This window comes from Rhagoletis pomonella, unplaced genomic scaffold (genome assembly GCF_013731165.1).
Source record: "Rhagoletis pomonella isolate Grant_MI unplaced genomic scaffold, Rhpom_1.0 Rhpom_scaffold_00004, whole genome shotgun sequence".
Classification (NCBI taxonomy): domain Eukaryota; kingdom Metazoa; phylum Arthropoda; class Insecta; order Diptera; family Tephritidae; genus Rhagoletis; species Rhagoletis pomonella.
In genome coordinates, this window is record NW_023458558.1 from 27,650,122 (window position 1) to 27,669,246 (window position 19,125).

General features: G+C 35.2%; 3 protein-coding genes across 5 annotated transcripts in view; all 3 read right to left on the reverse strand.

Annotated features, from left to right (window-relative positions):
* The window catches only part of LOC118738181 (major royal jelly protein 1-like), a 45,334-nt gene extending 39,715 nt beyond the window's left edge, over positions 1-5,619 (reverse strand). The window contains exons 1-2 of the mRNA XM_036469105.1: positions 5,600-5,619; positions 4,828-5,067 (exon numbers count right to left, since the gene is read on the reverse strand). Coding sequence (XP_036324998.1) covers positions 4,828-5,067; positions 5,600-5,619 — 260 coding nt within the window. The remainder of the gene's footprint in view (positions 1-4,827; positions 5,068-5,599) is intronic.
* Positions 5,620-11,187: 5,568 nt separating this feature from the next.
* LOC118737368 (gelsolin-like) overlaps positions 11,188-19,125 on the reverse strand; it is an 88,095-nt gene continuing 80,157 nt past the window's right edge. For all 3 annotated transcript variants that reach the window (XM_036467820.1, XM_036467818.1, XM_036467819.1), the window contains one exon: positions 11,188-11,943. In XM_036467820.1, coding sequence (XP_036323713.1) covers positions 11,908-11,943 — 36 coding nt within the window. In that variant the 3' untranslated portion in view covers positions 11,188-11,907. The remainder of the gene's footprint in view (positions 11,944-19,125) is intronic.
* LOC118737371 lies at positions 16,270-17,751 on the reverse strand. The gene is made up of 2 exons (XM_036467822.1): positions 17,191-17,751; positions 16,270-17,125 (listed from the first exon to the last, which is right to left on the reverse strand). The coding sequence occupies exons 1-2, from the start codon at positions 17,349-17,351 to the stop codon at positions 16,339-16,341; spliced, it is 948 nt and encodes a 315-aa protein (XP_036323715.1). The 5' UTR covers positions 17,352-17,751; the 3' UTR covers positions 16,270-16,338.

The following is a 19,125-nucleotide window of genomic DNA, read 5'->3' on the forward strand; positions in this document are numbered from 1 at the left end:
ACTGGCTTCATTTCTTCAAATATGGTTGCCAATTCAAAGATTTCTTGAAATTATATTTTTTTGTAATTAACAAACCACATTCACATTTGCGTGATATTTGTACCAATTAGTATGCAAAAAATTAACCATTTAAACCGAACCGAATCAAACCGTGGCAGAGAGGTACTCATGGGTGCGTTTTTGCATCTACATTAGTTTGTTCTAAGATGTTCGAACCTCTGAACCGAAACGCATTGATTTTCGGCGCGGCCTGCAGCTCCACCGTAAATCAAAGCGTAATCCGGGTTTGTTAAATATTCGAAGTGCGATGACACCCCTCCGTCGTGCAGCTAGTAAAATATCTTTATATGAAATATGCATAGCTTTGCACCAAATTCCACCATAGTTTTCATTACATACAAAAGAGCAACATAAAATCCACTGCCACCACTGCGTATTAGTATATGGATGCGTGACAGGGCGTATGCGTGACATTTTATTTATTTACTCATATGAAGCTTATAAACATAAATCCTAGAGTTTAATGGCAGCATACATAAGCCTGTAATCAAGAAAAATTATTATAAACCTACAAAAAATAAGCATGCGAGCTCAACTCTGAAGTTTCAAGTTGCAGCACTGAAAGTTTAAAACGATAAATTGTGAGCCTACACGGTATCCAACCGCAACTAAGTATGCAATGCATAAAAAAGGCTATTTTATAATATTTAGTTATTCGAGCGTAAGAGATTGCGCGTGAATGAAATACTATAATTTTTTTCATCACATAATACACTATACTCTGTGGCCTCTATAATTTCGCACTTTAACACTTGCCTGCACTAAAATCATTTAAACACTGTTCTTTGTTTACGGTTTACCCCATGTAGAATTGATTATCGTTTCATTACCTTTGGCATTTTTTGCGTGTGACGTACCACGCGTTGCATGTTTGATGTGGTTTACGTTGCATGTTGCCTTGCAATGCTAACATACATCGCACGCCCTATCTCAATTTATTCTACATTTTTAATAGCCACTTTCAACATTTTTACTATATAATTTTGCATTTTGTACGAGTTAAGCGAGTCCAACTATTTCACAAGTAGGATTTATTATTTTCTGAGGGAAAAGTTTAAGCAGTAATTAAAACGAATTTATGGCTTCATATATGACACCTCGTTTTATGCTGAAAAGTAAAATCAATGCCAGGGAGGGGGATGATGGATGTAAGAATGTAGTCCATATTTGTGTGAAACAGAATTCCAAATACATTTACACACATATAGTTATAAGCTTCAGTTTTTTTTTTAACTACTATGATTTAGTCAGATATTCACTACTATCGAAATTCACAGTTGACCTTCGCAGTTTTTGTAAGCTCAAGCTCTTAAGGAATGTGAAAACCAATCATACGTACGCACCAACAAAAAATTTTAGCACATTTTAAAAGGTAAAAATGCCTTAGTAGGTATTTATTTATTGCAAAAGTATTTTTTGCCAAAGTACCAAAACATACCTGAAAAATTCCGTGAGGTGCAAAGAAAAAGCCGAAAGACCACTAATCATTTCATTCTTTTATCAATATCCAAAAACATTTTTAAAAAATCACACTGGGAAACCCGTTTTTTAAATAGAAGAAGCTCCAGTGGGGTCACTCAGACTTATTGGGCTTAAGGCTTGACTGATTTCAGCAGCATCTATTCACCAGAGGTCCGGCTTTAATTGGACATCTGTCTTGAACCAAGCGGGTACCAGATGTATAAATGTACATCCTTTTAAAAACAAAACCCCTCAATGAATGGCGCGCAGGGCTAAAAATTAACCAAGTAAAAATCTCTACCAATGAAGGCTGAAACATTACCTCGGATTTCTGGTTCCTCATAGAGACCAAATCTGATATTTACGCCATCAAAAATAATGCGCGGCATTGAGGAACAAGGCAAAAACTTGGACAAGTTTCTTGCTAGAATACAAATTCTATGAGCGCTTGGAGCGCACCTACGAGCGCTGCTCTCCTCACTGTATTAAATTTGTACGACTTCAATGCCAGCGTGGCATTCTGACCGACAGAAAATGTTGCCTCCACGAAAAAGCGTTCGATAACCAACTGGGGTTGATCGACTTTGCCGAGATCTGAAACATGGATGGCAGCCCCAGTAGGGGCTCACTTAGTCATTTATTGAATTGTCCATTGACTACCACATTATAAAACTCCTCGCAAGGTAAAACAAAGTTCCGCAGGCAGCTGATGTCCATACCAGAGAGTTCCTCGGGAGTGTTGATGAATGCCGGGCAACTGAGAAGGAAAGGCTGAGATGATTCCCTCTTTGTTCGAGGTGTTGGATTCGTGAGTAGCCTGCCTAACACTTTTGGAGACAGGCCTTTCCCATGGAATTTTTACTGCATTAAAAAGCCACTTAAACCTCGATTTACTCGATCATCAATATTTAAACGATCACGCGCAAGAACTTGACTCAGTCAACGCGCACAAGGGAATCAGGATTTATAGAAAGTCCATAGCTAGTTGACCAATTTCCAACCACTATCTCCTTGCAACCAAAATATCCACACGCCTCTGTGCAACAAAAAGTATGCATCCAACAATGCAATGAAAGCAGATATACCTCGACTCTCAAACATACTCTTTAAGAGCGCTCTTGAAGAGTGGAACCACATATTCCGCTTACTTCATACCGGCGCCATGAAAGTAGTTGGATTTCAGAGGTCCCAAAAGAACAACTGATGCAAAGAAAAACGCAACTGCATATAGCGCCATGCTGCAGAAGAAAGCGAGACGTATTTTCGAAATAAAGAAGGAGGAAATCTCACGTGGAACAAAAATTGGAAATCGAGTTAGCTTTTTAGCGCATGACATGATTTTTGACAAAAAATTGCCGGCGTGCTTGAATATTTGGTTAGCCTTTACGGCTTTAATTCAATCATAACTGACAACAAATTATACTTCCGAAGCTTTAATGCTTACCAAACGCATTCCAAGAAATCGACAATGACAAAACGAATGACGCCCACACTTCCAAAGGTACTTTGGTGGTGCGAGTATCAGTGATAGCTAAATACATATTTATATGGACATTAAGTGAACGCAGATGCTACGTATGTAAATGAAATACTAATACAAAGTTCTTAGAATTAGCGATAGACTAATAGCGCACCACACGCTTTCTACTTGCTAATCGTGTGCATTGACTAGGATCGTTCATTCGCGCTTAACTCGCGTCCATTGAAATTTTGTCCCAAGCAAAAGAGCAGCGTACGAAAAAGAGCAGCCTAGCGCACAAAATGTAAACAACTGAGCGTTGGAGCTGAAAATGCAAATAACTAAAGTGAGCTCCTAACCGCATACATATCGCTGCTATTGTGTTTTAGCAGGCATAGCCACGCGCTAGCCTAGAACCCTGCACCACTACGGGAACATATGCATGTATGTATGTATATGTAGGTATACCTTTTGGGGCGTTTCCAAATGCGAAATTTGCGTGTCGGCTAACAAGCAGTGAATGACGAAAATGTGCAAACATGCATTTAGTCACGCACGCACGAACAAATGCATATGTATGTATGTATGTACTTTGTCTAGGCCACGCTGCTGCACTGCCGCCGGCGCGCACGCCTATATTTATGCAACAAAACATGCACTTTGCACTATCGAGTTTATGCATTTCGCACAAAATGCACTGCGACATATCATGCAACATGGCATGGCGTGCATTTGCGTCGAACTCATGCTGTGTGCGCCTGCTGCGGTTTGGTCGCGAGTAACATGTATGTATGCATACACATATTCTATGTATGTACCTATGTATGTGTATTAGGGTCTTTTTTTTTGCGACTATTGTTTTTTTCACTCCTACTTCGAAATTTTGTGAAAAACGCGTAAAAAACTCCCTGAAAATGTTAACCCTTAATATTAACATTAAATACTCGCCCAAAGCGAGCAAAGATTTCCCAAATAAAATACACGTAAACTTTGATTTTTTTTTTTTCAAAACTCTATAGCTCAACAATTTCTACAATTTAGCTCAATAATCAATGAAAATTCCACACTACCTCAACTTCATAGGCCAATATCACAAGATATATCGCTGTTAGTGATTTGCTTTTCCAGAACTTTTTTGTATAAAATTGAATGGCCTACAAGTTAGTCATTCGCAATTTTTCTGTAGCTCTTGTTATTTACGAGATAGGGGCAAAAAAAAAACAATAATTTAATCAAACTATGGGGTTTGGTGACCCGTACTAACTCGCTGGTGGGAGTTAGAGTTACGCTGCAATGGACACTTTTGTAGAACGTTCAATTCTGAAATCCAGTATTGATCATAATTATGTATACCATAAAATTTTGAAAAAAATCAAAGTTTACGTGTATTTTATATGGGAAATCGTTGTACGCCTTGAGCTAGTGTTTAATGTTAAAATTTTCAGGGAGTTTTTTGTTAGGTGTTTTCCACAAAATCTCGAGGTAGGAGTGAAAAAAAACAATAGTCGCAAAAAATCACCCTAATGTATATGTATATAGTGGCAGGCAATAATATGCTGAACGGTACTTAATGCATTGTTGAGGCGATATCATGGCATTCGATGGCAGTGGTAGTAAGATTATTATTAGCTTCATAAGTAGTTTGAACTATAGCTGGTGAATTCAAACTTGTTGCTATTGTTGTTTGCGACAACACCATGGTTATGGTGCTCCCGGTATGAATACATCAAACTTTTGCGACAATCAAGACATGCCACGCCAAGCGATAAGTTTTCGATAGGCGGCGAAGTAGTGAAGTAGTGAAGTAGCGAGCATTCGTTCTCACTCCCACGTCAATGACACTTAACCCGCCGAACGCCAATTTGAAAACTTTATTACGATTATGACCACTATTAGCATTATGATTACGATTATCACTATGATTGTGATTATGACTATGATTTAGATTAAGATTATGATTATTATTATGATTGTGATGATTAGGATTATAGCCATGTTTATGATTGTGATTATGACTACGATTATGATGGTGATTATGATTATGATTAGGATTATGATAATGATTATGATTAAGGTTATGATTGTGACTATGATTAGGATTATGAACACGATTATTATAATCATTATGATTACTTTAAGGATAGTTATTATGATTATGAATTTGTCTATAATTATTATTATGATAATTATTAGTATTATGATCATGACTATGAATGTGATTATCACTATGATTATAATTATGATCACGAGCATGATTATTATAATGATTTTAATTCTGAATGTGATTATTATTATGGCTTTAATCATGATTATGATTATGATAATTATAGTGATTATGGCTATGATTGTGATTAGGATTATGACTATCATTATGATTAGGATTATGATTATAATTATAGTCATGATTATTGTAACGTGTACGATTACGACTACATTTGCAATTACGCCAACTATACAATTGCACAAAGAGTAGGGCTACGATAAGGTGTTATTTGCGATTACGATAACAATAACAATTGCGATTACGATTGAGATAAAATATGTTGCAATAGAGAATTTTTCACGTCACCGCAGCCACCGCTTTGCGGGACTTAAATTTTAAGAAAACGTTATACATACTATTCTTTCAAGTTCTGCATCTTGGTAACTACTTAACGAACCTTGATGGAAAAAAATATTTTTGTTCAACATTTTAATTATAAATTTTTTACATTAATGTGCCACGTATAAAAAAAAATTAAAAATTAAGTCAACAGCTATCTTTTTGATATTTTTTAGTTTGACATTTTAATTTTTTTACGCCCAAATGGACGTAATGGGCTACGAAGGCGTATGGACTCCAGATCATCTCACGCTCGAACAATATGGTAAATAGGCATTGAAGTTTTATGAAATTGCATATTTTTGAATAAAGAGAGGTGTGCAAAAAAAAAAAAAAAACAATATGCATAAATCATATTTGCTTTAATAAAGGTCTAAAATCACACAAATACCTTCAAGGAATTTGCAAAATTGAACTTTGTTGCAAGTTCACATGGGAAATCTGCTTGCGACGAGATTGGAGGAAATTTTAAGCGACTAGCAGCTAGAGCAACTCCCAACGTTACAACAAATTCATACATAGCACAGAGATGGCCGCATTGACATGAAATGCCCCAATAGAAAGTCTAAATGGTGAGGTCTTCGAAATTGCTATAGCTGAGTAGGTGATTCGCTTTCTCTCCGTATCAAGCTGCATGGTACGAAGCAGAAAATTATTTAAAACCACTTTTCTGGCGGAAGTCAACTTTTGTCTTGACGACTACGTTTCTTATGGAAAAGCTTCTTTTAAAACCTCAGTTCATATTTATATTAATAGGCTGAGCTTCTCCACCGACTTGTGGCGTGCGTCTTAATATGTTGTCACACAAAGCGGAGGGACCTACAGTTTTACGCCGACTACGAACGGTGATTGTATTTTTTTATGAGAAGCTGTTTTTCATGGCAGAAATAAACTCGATGGTTTGCCATTGCCTGCCGAGGGGCGACCGCTGTTAAGAAAAACCCTGTTTTCTGTTTTTTTTTTTTTTTTTTGTTTGCGATGTTGCTTTGAACAGGGCTTACCACTACATCACAGCGGCCGCCAGTTCATATTTAATAAAGCGAATAAGTTAAAACCCTAAATACACATACATATGCCATTTTTTCAGTTCCAAATATTTATTTAAAAAAAAGTTAACATTTATGCCCCGCAGAGGGTTAAGTGTTTTCCCCGCTGCTAACGACATGCAAATTAATTCGATTAATAAATTTGTTTGTTTATTGTTCTCAAATAACGCCAATTGAGTAGCTACTTTCGCTGTCGACGCTGTTGCACCCTTCTGTTATTTCCGCGCTGGTTTATTTTTTTTTCTTTTACTCAACAAATTGATTTAATTTCCTGAGTACCAAGTGACTGAGGCATACTTTAATTGCACTCAAACGACAAGCGATATCAAATATTTTTTTAGAGTACACACATAGGTACATACAGACATGCATACGTTAGTGTGAATCTTAGAATGCATCCTACAGCTCTGCTTGTGCCTTCTCACTGTCTTCCGCATTGACGTGTCGTTTCGCATGCGTGTCGTCACATCACGTGTCAAGTGATCGTAAAGCGACTGCCAACTTGTGGCCATTTAACAAATTTTGCCATCAAAATGAGAATATACAACGCTGCCAATATTACTAAATGGAATATGCGCGCTGACATTTTGAAATTGCCAGCTAGCCATCGTTGGTAGAGGCCCTCCGAAAGAGAAGGTCCTTTCCAGGACATTAAACGGAACCTACCTGCAACCTGTGCAGGCTTTTCATTTATATGTACTCGCGTATGTGTGGATACGGATCTGTATGTTTCAATATATGTATATGTATGGGAATGAAGAGACATTTATACATAGTTTCACAAATATGCGTGCACATATCGCACACCGTCTTCAAAAGAGTCACAACTCAAAATTTGGCATTTTTGAGATTATGCGCTAAAAATGCATACAGAGCTTTTATTTATCTTTCAACAAAAGCTGGAGCAAATTTTTGTTAAAATTTGTTAAAAAAAACCTAAGGTAAGGCCCTTGCCCATATGATTATCATGTGATAAGAAATAGTTTTTCGCATTTTCTGACAAACGTGTTATTTTGAGTTGTGACTCTTTTGAAGATGGTATGCGATATGTATGTAAATACATATGTATGTGCTACGTTTTTATGCAAGTCGATCATCAACCACTCGACTCAACGATGCAACGTTGACGGCAATAATAAAAACTATGCTCATGATAGCCAACGGCAAGGACCGCAACCAAAAGCAACAACAACAATGATAACGAGAGCGCGTCCGAAGTAGCAGCAGCGATATAACTCAGCGAGAATACCAAAATTGATGATGGCTTCAATGTTGTTGCGGCTAACCGTAACAAACGTGCACACACACATACATATTGGCAATAGCGGAATAAGCTCATGCATTCTCGCACTGAAAATTTAACTTCCCAACAAACATTTAGGTTTGAGCTCAACTTGAGGTTAAGTTGAGAACTAAGGTGCTTCTCAAATCTCCAACGTTGTTTCTCAACAGTACCTCAAGTGTACGATCATAGTATTCTCAACAAAAAGGGCCTTTTTCTTTGTATGAAAATAAGGCTGTTTCTCAAGTTGAAAAAAGCTAGTGCTCAACGTGAACTCCAACGTGATTTTCCAATTGGTCTCACACATCTCATTGAACTACTAAAATTAGAATAGTAAAAATGTAATTTATACCTTTCTGATTGAAACGACATAGATAAATTTAAATATTTTTTTACTCTTTTTGTAGAATATAATTAATCAATATCGTATTACAATAATTCATAGTCGTCCGTCTGCAGGCCTACCACTTGATTCACTTCGCGTTTCATTTTCGTTGAAGAAATTTACTTTTTGCTGGTAATTTTCCTCTTTATATAGTTTTAGTTTTTCACTTAATAACTAAAAATTGGTTCTCTATCACTTCTTGCGTACCAGTCGATTTTATACTTTCGAATGCATATGTTTCGCCAACGCTGCCACTTTCATGTTTTTGTATATTAAAAGCAGTGTTGCCATGTTGGAAACATTTTTTTTTCTCAACTTCCAGTCTGAGATAAGTGGGAAAATGGTGTTGGATATAAACTTGAGAACTACGTATCTCTCCAAAGTTGGAGAAAGATTTGTTTGGTGTTTGTGGGTTACATTGCCTATACATACATGGACCACCCTAAGTCCAAAAAAAAGTTAATGTGGGAATTTTAATGCTCTCACCCCCAAAGATGGGATGGCGAAAAATTGGTGAAAAGGCTTTGCATTTTCGTGAAAGGAAATTAATACGGATCTGCACCATTTGTTTGAAAGATTGCCACCTTAAAAAAAATGTATTCAAACTATATGATAAGTTACAAATCCGACCTTTGATAAAAGCCGGCTCCAGATTTCGTTACGAAGGGAAAACGGATACGATGGCGTTATACACTTATGTCCAAAATAACAGAAACACGTTATTATATATGTTTGGTTATTTTTTTATATTATATTTTTATGAAACCGCAGCTCATTATCTCACAAAAGGCATATAAATTCAAATCTGAAACTTTGTTCAAAAATTATAAAAATTCTGCAGGTTTGCATATAAATTTTAAACATTTTAAGCAGATCTTTTGGAAATTCTGTGTTCAGTAAGCAGTTTAAAGGCCCATTAAATTTTATTATAACAAAGTGTAATTGCTAAAGAATCGCGTTGATTTTTGATAATTTATTTTCTGACTATATACGGCCTTTTTTCCATACAAAAAAAATGTCGAACATACTTTTTAGGGAAAAAAATGCGTGAAAAATAACCATTGAATAAATTAATAGTAAAAATTATTTTTAAAACAAGATTTTCAATATGAAGTTTTTTTTACTTATTCCTTTTCATACAATTAATATATGTTTTAAATGTTAGCCAAATCGTATGATAAATAAGGGGTTTTCAAATATCTCGATTCCTGCGCCACCTAGCGGGTTCTGAGCCAACTGTGAAGTTTCAATTCTCCAGATCGTCGGGAAGTTGGTCAAAAATTTATTGCAAGATTTGCCTAAACAAACATACATACAGAGCAAGTCAAATAAAAGCTTCTAAAATCAGCGCGATTCTTTAGCTGCTTAAGACTTACATCTTATTATGCTAAAATTTAATGAGCTATAAAACTTCGCCTAAAAAAATAATGAGCTACATTTTTATAAAAAAATAAAAATTAAAAAAAAAACAATAAATAATAAATATTTAATAAACAAAAGAAATATAGGCAAAACTGGTAAAAATATATCGTCGTGGAGTGATAATAATTACCGTTAGTCAAAAATCTAAGCCAAAATGATAACAATACTATTAAAAATAGGTACAAGTATTCAGTTAAGGCCCCTGGTTCTCGCAACATTTTGAGAAAGGAGGCTGTAAACGACTTAGCCATGAAAAGCTCCACATGGAATCGAGGAACGGATCTCACTCCTATGTGCGACTGTTTAGTGGTAAAAAAGTAAGGGGACTTTTTTATTATATTTTTTTGTTTTGATTTGTATCGTTATTGCAGAATACCATCGACATCTGAGCAGAAAAATGTTTCAAAATCAAGCCGACGTTTTTAAACGCTCCATAGCACTCGCTAATGGTACTCCTACAATATGGGCACTGGTATTTCATCTAAACCTCTACATATTTATCTGGAAGCTAGCATTAATTTTCCTGTTAAAATAAAAATTATATCACAGCGGATCTTCAATAATACTGGTATCACTTCTTTTTCTTCCGCACAACAACCACAATCTGAGGTAAATCAAAGTTGTCAACGACTATCCAGATATTTATGTTTATGGTAACGTTAATAACACCACATATTTATTAATGCAGCAATAAAAGAAGCGGAATGTTTTTGGTTTTTTCTTATACGTATATACATATGTTAGTTTTTGTATGTATGTATTCTTTTTTTCTCTTATATCTTTATAGTATTCGCGCAAGTAGTAAAACTGTCACTACTTGCAAAAAAAATATATATCATAAAATTTGCAGCTTATCGAATAACAACCACAACTACAAGGGCATACGAGAGACTATGCCACAAATACACTGATAATAGTGACAATATCGCCAACAACACAATATTCAAGCGACCACAGTAAGCCGCAGTGCATGTGTGTGTGATTATAATACATTTGTACATGTATGTATATGTATGCATGCATGTGTATATAAAATGGTGGCGAATAGCTTTGCACTGTTAGCGGAAGAAGCGTCAATCGGTAAACGGAAGTGAAAGCTAACGACCGCATTTAATGGCATTTTTCAAACTGTTGCATGCCACAGACAGCATGTTGTTGGAATGAAATATGTACGTAGGTTGCGCGGTTACACAGATATCGAGTGTTAGCGGTGAATGTGCCGTTCCTGTATACATGCACTACGTATGTATGTATGTATGTATGTATGTACTTATGCGTTTTCGCTTACACATATACATATGTACTTTATTAAAGAAATATGTTTACTTACATGGCCAGCTTTTTGTGTTGCATTCCACATGGAGGTGTGAGTGACCAAACTCTACTTACATACATACGAGTATACTAGTAAACTAGTGCAGGTTGAGCTCGCGCTGTTATATGACTTAAGGAATATTTTAATAAACACTATAATTTTTTCATGAAGTTTTATTTGAAATTTAACTTAAAATTCACCGAAAATTACATCTTTTCACTTTACGAAACGCCGAGACACGTACACTGAATTTCGGTTCGCAGATTACGGATCTGTATGCGGTGCGATCGAGATTAGGTTGTTAGATTTTCCCAAGATATTTTCATTTTAGGTTTGCATTGCGAATGAAAAAAAATTTAAACTTTAACGTAGAAAATGTTATTCATGGCGTATGGATGTACGAGTACGGCCATGGACGATGTGGCGTATGTGTAACATTATTTCCTGTTCCTATTTCATACAAAAAAAATGATTGCACATTTTCATTTGACCTTTCAAAAGCGGTTTATTCATCCATCTATTTTCATCATCAGTAGCTTGCTTTTGGCAAAAGAAAAGACTTTTATTTTTAGGGAAAAATATTGCAAAAGATTTGGTAAATTTGTATTTTTTATTTTCTTGTTAAAATTTGATTTTTTTTCATCGAAATTAAAATATCTTGGGGAAATGACCTGATCTAGAAAAGCAGACAACTGGTTCGTAATCTGCGACTCGCTTTTTTGTTGCATTTCAAAACTTTGGATTTTCCCTACAGTGTACTTAGTCCGAAAAATATAATATATATTGGTAATATAATATATATTTGTGGTCGCTTTGCTATATCTCTCCGCGATACTTTCCAGCATTAACCGCTTAAAGCGAGGCGTTGTGCTTTTTCACCTGTGCCTTACATCATCGTAGGACACCACTGTCTGTGGGAATACAAAAAATGAAAACAATAAAGGCATCAGTGATATCAAACATAAATATGTATGTAGTATGTAATTTTAATTTTGCATATTGTATATAACAACTTCATAATTTAAATATCGAACGACGCAAAAGATTTGTGACAATAAAAATAGCCAATGAGTCGCCACAATAATGATACTACATATTTAAAGGTATAAATAAAAAGCTGAATATGCGTTAAATTGAAAAAATTTATATTGAACAAAAACATTTAAATTCGATAACGCGAGAATTGAAAGCGCGAAATTTGGAGCTCTCATTCTGCACAGCTATTTAAGCAATTGTAAGCAATTTTGTATTCTTTTATTTACTTTGGCAGTTTTTTGCCTAATTGTCTGCATTGTTTTCTTTACAATACTTCATATGTAAGAACGTATTTACATATGTATGTAAATATCTACATGCATTTGTCAAAATATTTCACACTCCAATAATTTAGCATTTTTCTCGAGTTAATGCGAAAAAATTTTCAGTGAAAAATGAATTAAGAAATTTGAATTAAAAAATACTATTTATTTTTAACAATTGCATAAAAAATGTACAATGTATTTAACACATATGTATGTATGTACGAGCATAGAAATTGTGTATTTAACAGCTATTTTTTTAAACATGAAAATCCAACACTTTATTGTTTTAAGCGAAAATAATTTTCTGCATAAAATAAAGCCACAAGTATCATTTAAATGATTATATTGATAACAGTGCAAAATCGCTTTGTTTATCTTTAAAAATCTGCAATTTGTTTTTTAACACTACACAAATTGCACTCACTCGCAAATTTATTTCAAAATTTTTAAATTTCGAGTAAATTGCGAAAAACTGAAAAAAAAATTTTAAAAAATTCGCAATTTACTCAAAATTATGGAGGGATACGAGTCAAACAGACCTCAGATTCAGACAACTTTTTTTGTGTACCGGCGCAACTGCAGAATTTCAGGTACACCGGCACAAAAAAAAAACAAAATTTATCGATGCATTTAACCCACATACTGACATGTTTTTCGACCAGCATAGGCTTCGTATTTATTTACTTATATGGTATTTAAAAAAAATAAAATCTTGGTGCACTTTTGAGCGATTCTCATCCTCACGAGACGCTAAGTTACTCATCAGATACATCCACACTCTTCTCTACTATTTAAAAGAACAACTTACAGAGTACTCGTGATGACAATTTTGATATGTTTTAGAACGTTTCTCCGTCATCCCTGATCAAGTTCGGTTTGGAGACAAACCAGTTTCGGCCATTTTTTTTGTTCAGCTCGCTTATTGTTGCTTACTGGCAGTTTCTAGACCATCCCCGGTTTCCGAGATTTCTACATTGGCGTATTTTCAAAGAAAAGAACATTCACACAGATATTTCGCAGTAGTAGTAAAGGAAGTTTATACATAAAGGAGACACTCTACTGAATTTTTTAAAATTGTTAACAGATACCTTAGTCAAAGTTCTCAAAAATTTTTTAATACATAGGCAAGTGGCGTAGTGGTAAGCAGTGCGCGGCTTTCAAGCCCTGGTCAAAGCAAACTCGCCTCCACTTTGTGTGACAACATCAAGGCGCACGCCACAAATCGGAGGAGAAGCTCGGCCAAACACTAACATATGTGTAAGTGAGCGCCAATTTATTATTATCAGGGACGGTTTTTTAGGAGTTAAAAACCTATAAAAAACAGGAAAAGTAAAATAGCAAAATAGGCAGGAAAAGGCACATGAAATCGCAAAAAGGGCAAAAGAACACACTAAAGAAAGACAAAAACCGAACAATTTGAATCTTTGACTATTTTCACTTTTCGAGTTTTTAACTCACCAAACAAAAACTTTAGCCTTTATATTTGTGGTAACAATGATCCACAATAAGCATTTTGGAAGTTTTCAGGCAGCATTTTCATTCGATTTTCGCGAAGAAAAGCCTTGAATGTACTAAACGGGCGCTCGACGTGAGTTGATACAAGTGGCGCCCAATTTAATAATAAGTAATAAGGACTTTTTCCTTGCCCTTTAAAACGGACAAGAAAAAATTTCAATTCTCTCGTGTGTGTGTCCAAGGAATTTTGACATCTGATACTTCACATCCTGTTGCCTCACTCTTTCCTCAAGAAATAATGGAAACGGGCATATATTTCTGTTGCAAACCTGGGTTGCCTTGTGCTCTTTTTCACAAAAAAAAAAAACAAAACTTTAGGAACTGTACTAGAAAGCGTTTAAATTTCTTAAGAACTGCGTACTGCCTTAAGGAAATTTGCCATAACTTGTACATCATTTTATATGGACTTTTTGCTTTTCTTGAGAGCTGCATGCAAGCCTTTAAGATAGAAAAGCTAGCAAAAGACAAATGTCTTAAAAAAGGCAAAAAAAGGCAACATCAAATGAATATATATGGAATTAGGGAAAACTAAATCGTGGATATTCTTTGAATTCGAGAAAAAAAACTCTTTAGAGATTTAGAAATCAAAATATTTTCTGTATAAATTTTTAAATAGCCTCGCTAACGAGATGGAATAGTAGTTGCAGAAAACGGTAGCATATATAACTCAATTCTTTCTTAAGTCGACTTAGGCGGTTATTGCTTATGGCCACATATATGTAGCTGCCATAAAGCGGCGCAAAAATTAAGTTTGGAATTTGTTGTTGGGCGCTGGCCCCAATACCTTGTCTCCAAAATCCACAACATCAGCCGAATTTGTGCACACATCCCGGCGAAAGAAACGCAAAACGAATCCACTATTGAAGCATTCCGTGCATATTTTGTACTAAATTTCTGAAATTAAATACATAGCACACAACAGAGAAAAACCAAATAGTACGCCGAGTGCAAAGGACAAAGATGTAATTGTTCTTCTACATTCTAGAGACTTTGGATTAATTTGGATTAAACTGAAAGAGAAGAACGGGGTAGGATCAGCAAACTTGAAGGGACTGCGGGCAAATTTAGGGAAGATATTTCGTTTTTTCCATTATCTCAATGGACAATTTATGATGCGGTCGCCAGATAAACACAGCATAAGTATTCTAGTTCGGAAAGAAAGAAAGTTGTGTTTTAACTACATATGTATTTATTTCGTCGTACAAAACTCACAAACTCAGTAAAGATCAGCACACTATTCGCTATGGGGAAGCTAATGTAAGCAAGGCAACGTTGTTGTAATGCTCTTTTGTTTTGCCTTCGTTGATTCTACTGTACTTAATTGCCTCAGCGAATCATGCTTAGTGAGCGTTGTTGTTGCTGTCGTTTATTAAAATAAGGTGTGTTTAAAAAAGTTGTGGCCGAAACTCAGTTGTATTGACTGTAGACGGTACCAGGAAACAAAAAGCTCGTCGTACACACCTAAGTCTAAGGCAGTTTAGAAAAAAAAATTATGGAACTTAGGATTTTTTTTCGTCATATCTTCGGCATTTACCACAGCTTCGAACTTTTAAAAAAGTTTAAGAAAATTCAACTTTTTAATGTGAATCTTCAAGACATTTTTGGGTATGCAGATTTATATCCCACACAATTTTAGACAAATGAAATGCAACTTTAAAACGGCTAGAAAATACTGTTGATATTTGAGAATTTTTTGGAAACTGCTTTCACGTTTTGTTTTTTTCTATAACAAGTGCAATTTACACAAAATATCGTGGTTTTTACCACTATTTATTCTATATGGAGCACCTGTTTATTTAGTTATACGTACAAAATAAAGACATGCAGGAGAATGATTTTTAACACAAATTTTTAGAGTATTTTGAATAAATATTATTGAAAGCCATTCACATAAATCCATAAACCCGCTGACTTTTAGCTGGCCAAAAAAAATAAAAAAATACGAATTTTCGCCATTTTTTAAAAAGTTTTATTTTTCAGCCCTTGAATTTTCGTGTATTTTCGTTTATATTGTACGTGGAAAAAAATAAGGTGCGTGATGTTGGTACTTTAAGAACCACCCTAATACATACCCATGTGTATGTTTACTCATAATATATTCGTATAGTAGAATAGTTAAAGCCTGCTTTTCAAGACCTCACCGTACTGTACTTACCTTAGAATAATTTAAAATTTTGAAGTTCTAAATAGTATTTAGTCATAAATTTACTTACTTTTTCTTGCTGAAGTTATAAAATTTTGCTTATCTAATTTTATGTATATCAAAAATTAAAACGCTGACGCTACTTGAAAAAATTTAGCTAAATCCATCCATAGATAGATCAAGATTAAAGACATAAACGCAAATAAGAAATAAATAGCTTTTGAGCGAAAGAATTTTTATTGGTTAGATATTCAACTGAAAATTTATTAAAAGCATGCAGATAATTAAACATAAAATTATAATGATTTAAAAGTATTCTCCCTTAACTCTCTTTCTAACCACCGAACTCATTCCAGCTGACCAACGGGCTCATCATTGACACCCGGCAGACTTTCAGTGCGTCTCATCTTCCAACGTTTCCTCTCATCCACCAATACAAGATCAACATAATCACTAATATCCTCATCGCCATCTTCTTTAAGCGCTTTCTTATCGCCCTTACTCTCATCTTTGCCTGAAAGCAATTGCCGCTCAACATTATATTTCGTCTCCACGATCAATTTCAATCGCTTCTCATTGAGCGCTGAATCACGCTTGCTATTGGAGGGATAAAGCAACGCTGCTGTCGATACATTCATTACCAGCATCATCTTCTTCAGATTTTTGACATTAGATACGGTGCTCGCATTTGCGCGCAAAAGAGCTGCCTGCTTTTTAGGCAAATGTTGATCAGCATATTGCAAATCGTGCTTAAATTTTAGCTTTGTATTCAACAACAAACCCAAATAGCCAATTTCTGGTTTGGTTTGTAACAGTAGATTGCCCTCTTTTACGCGCTCTTGTTCTACTTTCTTTATGCGTGACTTCAAGACCACATCGGTTTTCTTCTCCGCCATTTGTAGGCCGATCGCATCTAGCCAATCTTGCACCAATACCACCTCAGCATTGCTGGCTGTCTCAACATCACTCAAATGCCTTTTAATTACTTCCAATGCAATGCCATCGGCTGCGCCGGTTATTTTCACTACTTTAGGATCTTGTTGACGCGCAATTGCATCGCTTATAGAAGTCCAGTGCGTTTGATTGAATGTTGGTATTTCTATGGCTTCCACTACGTCTTCAAAATCCGGAATGCTGTAAATGTTTCGATTTATGCCGAATATAGTTTCAGTTTTTAATTTAGAACACAACTCAAATACCTCGATGTCTCCGGATTTTTCTGAATTGCAGACATAATTTTCTGCCAGTCTGCTTTATTGAAAGTATTTTTCACATCCAGCGTAAGAACGCGATAGTACTCGTCGACACCATTTCTTGTGCGTTTGCCTGCAATGGCTTTCTCTGACACACTCTCCACCATGTCGGTTGGTCCTGAGCCGAGAATAACTCTTCTCGATTGATTTCTTTTTAAATTTTCGGCGGCATCACTTCCAGCAGCCGACTCACCACCTTCATCTTCATCGTCTGAATCTTCATCTTTTTCTGTATCTTCTAAATTTCTTGGTTTTTTTACTTCTTTTCCGTCTTCTTCGTTGGGTTCTTCGGTATCTGCTGTATCTCCTTCATCTTCTTTTTCTTGTCCATCTTCGTCTTCTTCTAATTCTAATTCTTCTTCTTCCTTCTCTTTCTCTTTTATCTCTACGTGCACTACAATTATCTCTTCGTCTTCATCTTCGTCGTCTTCCTACTCATTATGTAACCGTTAGTTGCTGGTTGTGTTTAAGTTAATACTCATACATATACAAGTAAGCGGGGATAGAAGTGTTCAACGATCAATTACCCAGGTGTTGAGTAAGATGCATACATAGGTGCACATTTAAATAACATATACTTATATATGTATATATAAACTTACATGTATTTGTACACATACTTACGACAATTCATTGTTTGTGCTAAAGTGCTTTAACAGAAAGTGTTTATATACATTCTCAAGAGTGGACATAAATCGTTTAACGGAAGTCAAATTCCAAAGCATTAATATACATATACATACATACAAACCCATGCTCTTTAAAAGTTTGAGCATCAAAACAGCTTAAATGCCATTCTGCACTTTAAAAAAGGTTAGTTTTTCGTAAGGAAACTAAGAGGGAAGGACTTTTCTAATTTATATAATGCTTTTGCAGATTTTTATCATTGATATCATTAAATTTTACGAAACAGAACTCTCTTTAAACTGCATAGCTCTTATATGGAAAATCGGTACTGAGATGCAAGTTTCTTGTTCAGGCTTTACTTAGAACAAGATAGTCCAGAGAAAATCCAAATATGGCATAGGTAATGCTCGTATAAATACTTTTTCGCAATATTATATTAACTTTTTTTGCTGTTTTTTTTTCAAAATACGCGACTACCAACACCAAGCGCCTAAATGCATGCTATGTACTGCTGCATGTGCAAAAATTTCCTTTGTGACATTTTTGTATAGAAAATGATAGAAAAATTTCATGATTTTCGATTCGTACGAAAACAAGCATATGCTTCATAATAAAACTTTCTTAACTTACATTTTGATGGTCAAAGTATGCTCGACCTAATCTGATGCATTCTCCGTACAATAGTTCCAGAGTTTGTTTGCGGACTCTGCGTTGCTTACAACCATGCAGAGGTGGTAATTATTGGCCGCAGTGCCATCCAACTACTTTTTGATTCCGAAAAAAAGTTTTTTTTTATAATCACATGCAAACATACTGGTCTACCCTCTCACTAATGCCGATTTCGTTTCTACCGAAAAATGCAACCATCACTTTGGGCGATGCGGAGGCAACATTTTTTGTAGAAACGAAATTGCCATAAGTTATTCAGTTAAGGTGTCCTTACACGATATGTATTTGCATCTGTAAATCTGACTTTTTCGATACATATATAATTGCGAATATCTGTCAAATTCACAGTTTGTATTTAACTAATTAAAAATACGTTCTTTGAAAACGAAATAAACGAAACTCCGACGATTTTACCTGTGTGTCAGGTCTATCTAATCTAATATGCCTATACACGATATGTTGGCATACATATCGTGTAAGAACCCCTTCATCAGTTTAGTGAAGCAAAGTCCACTGGTCTGGATCTTGTACACGATAGAGCGCTTAAAAGACATGACAGAAAAAAAATTTGCGTGCTCACAAAAA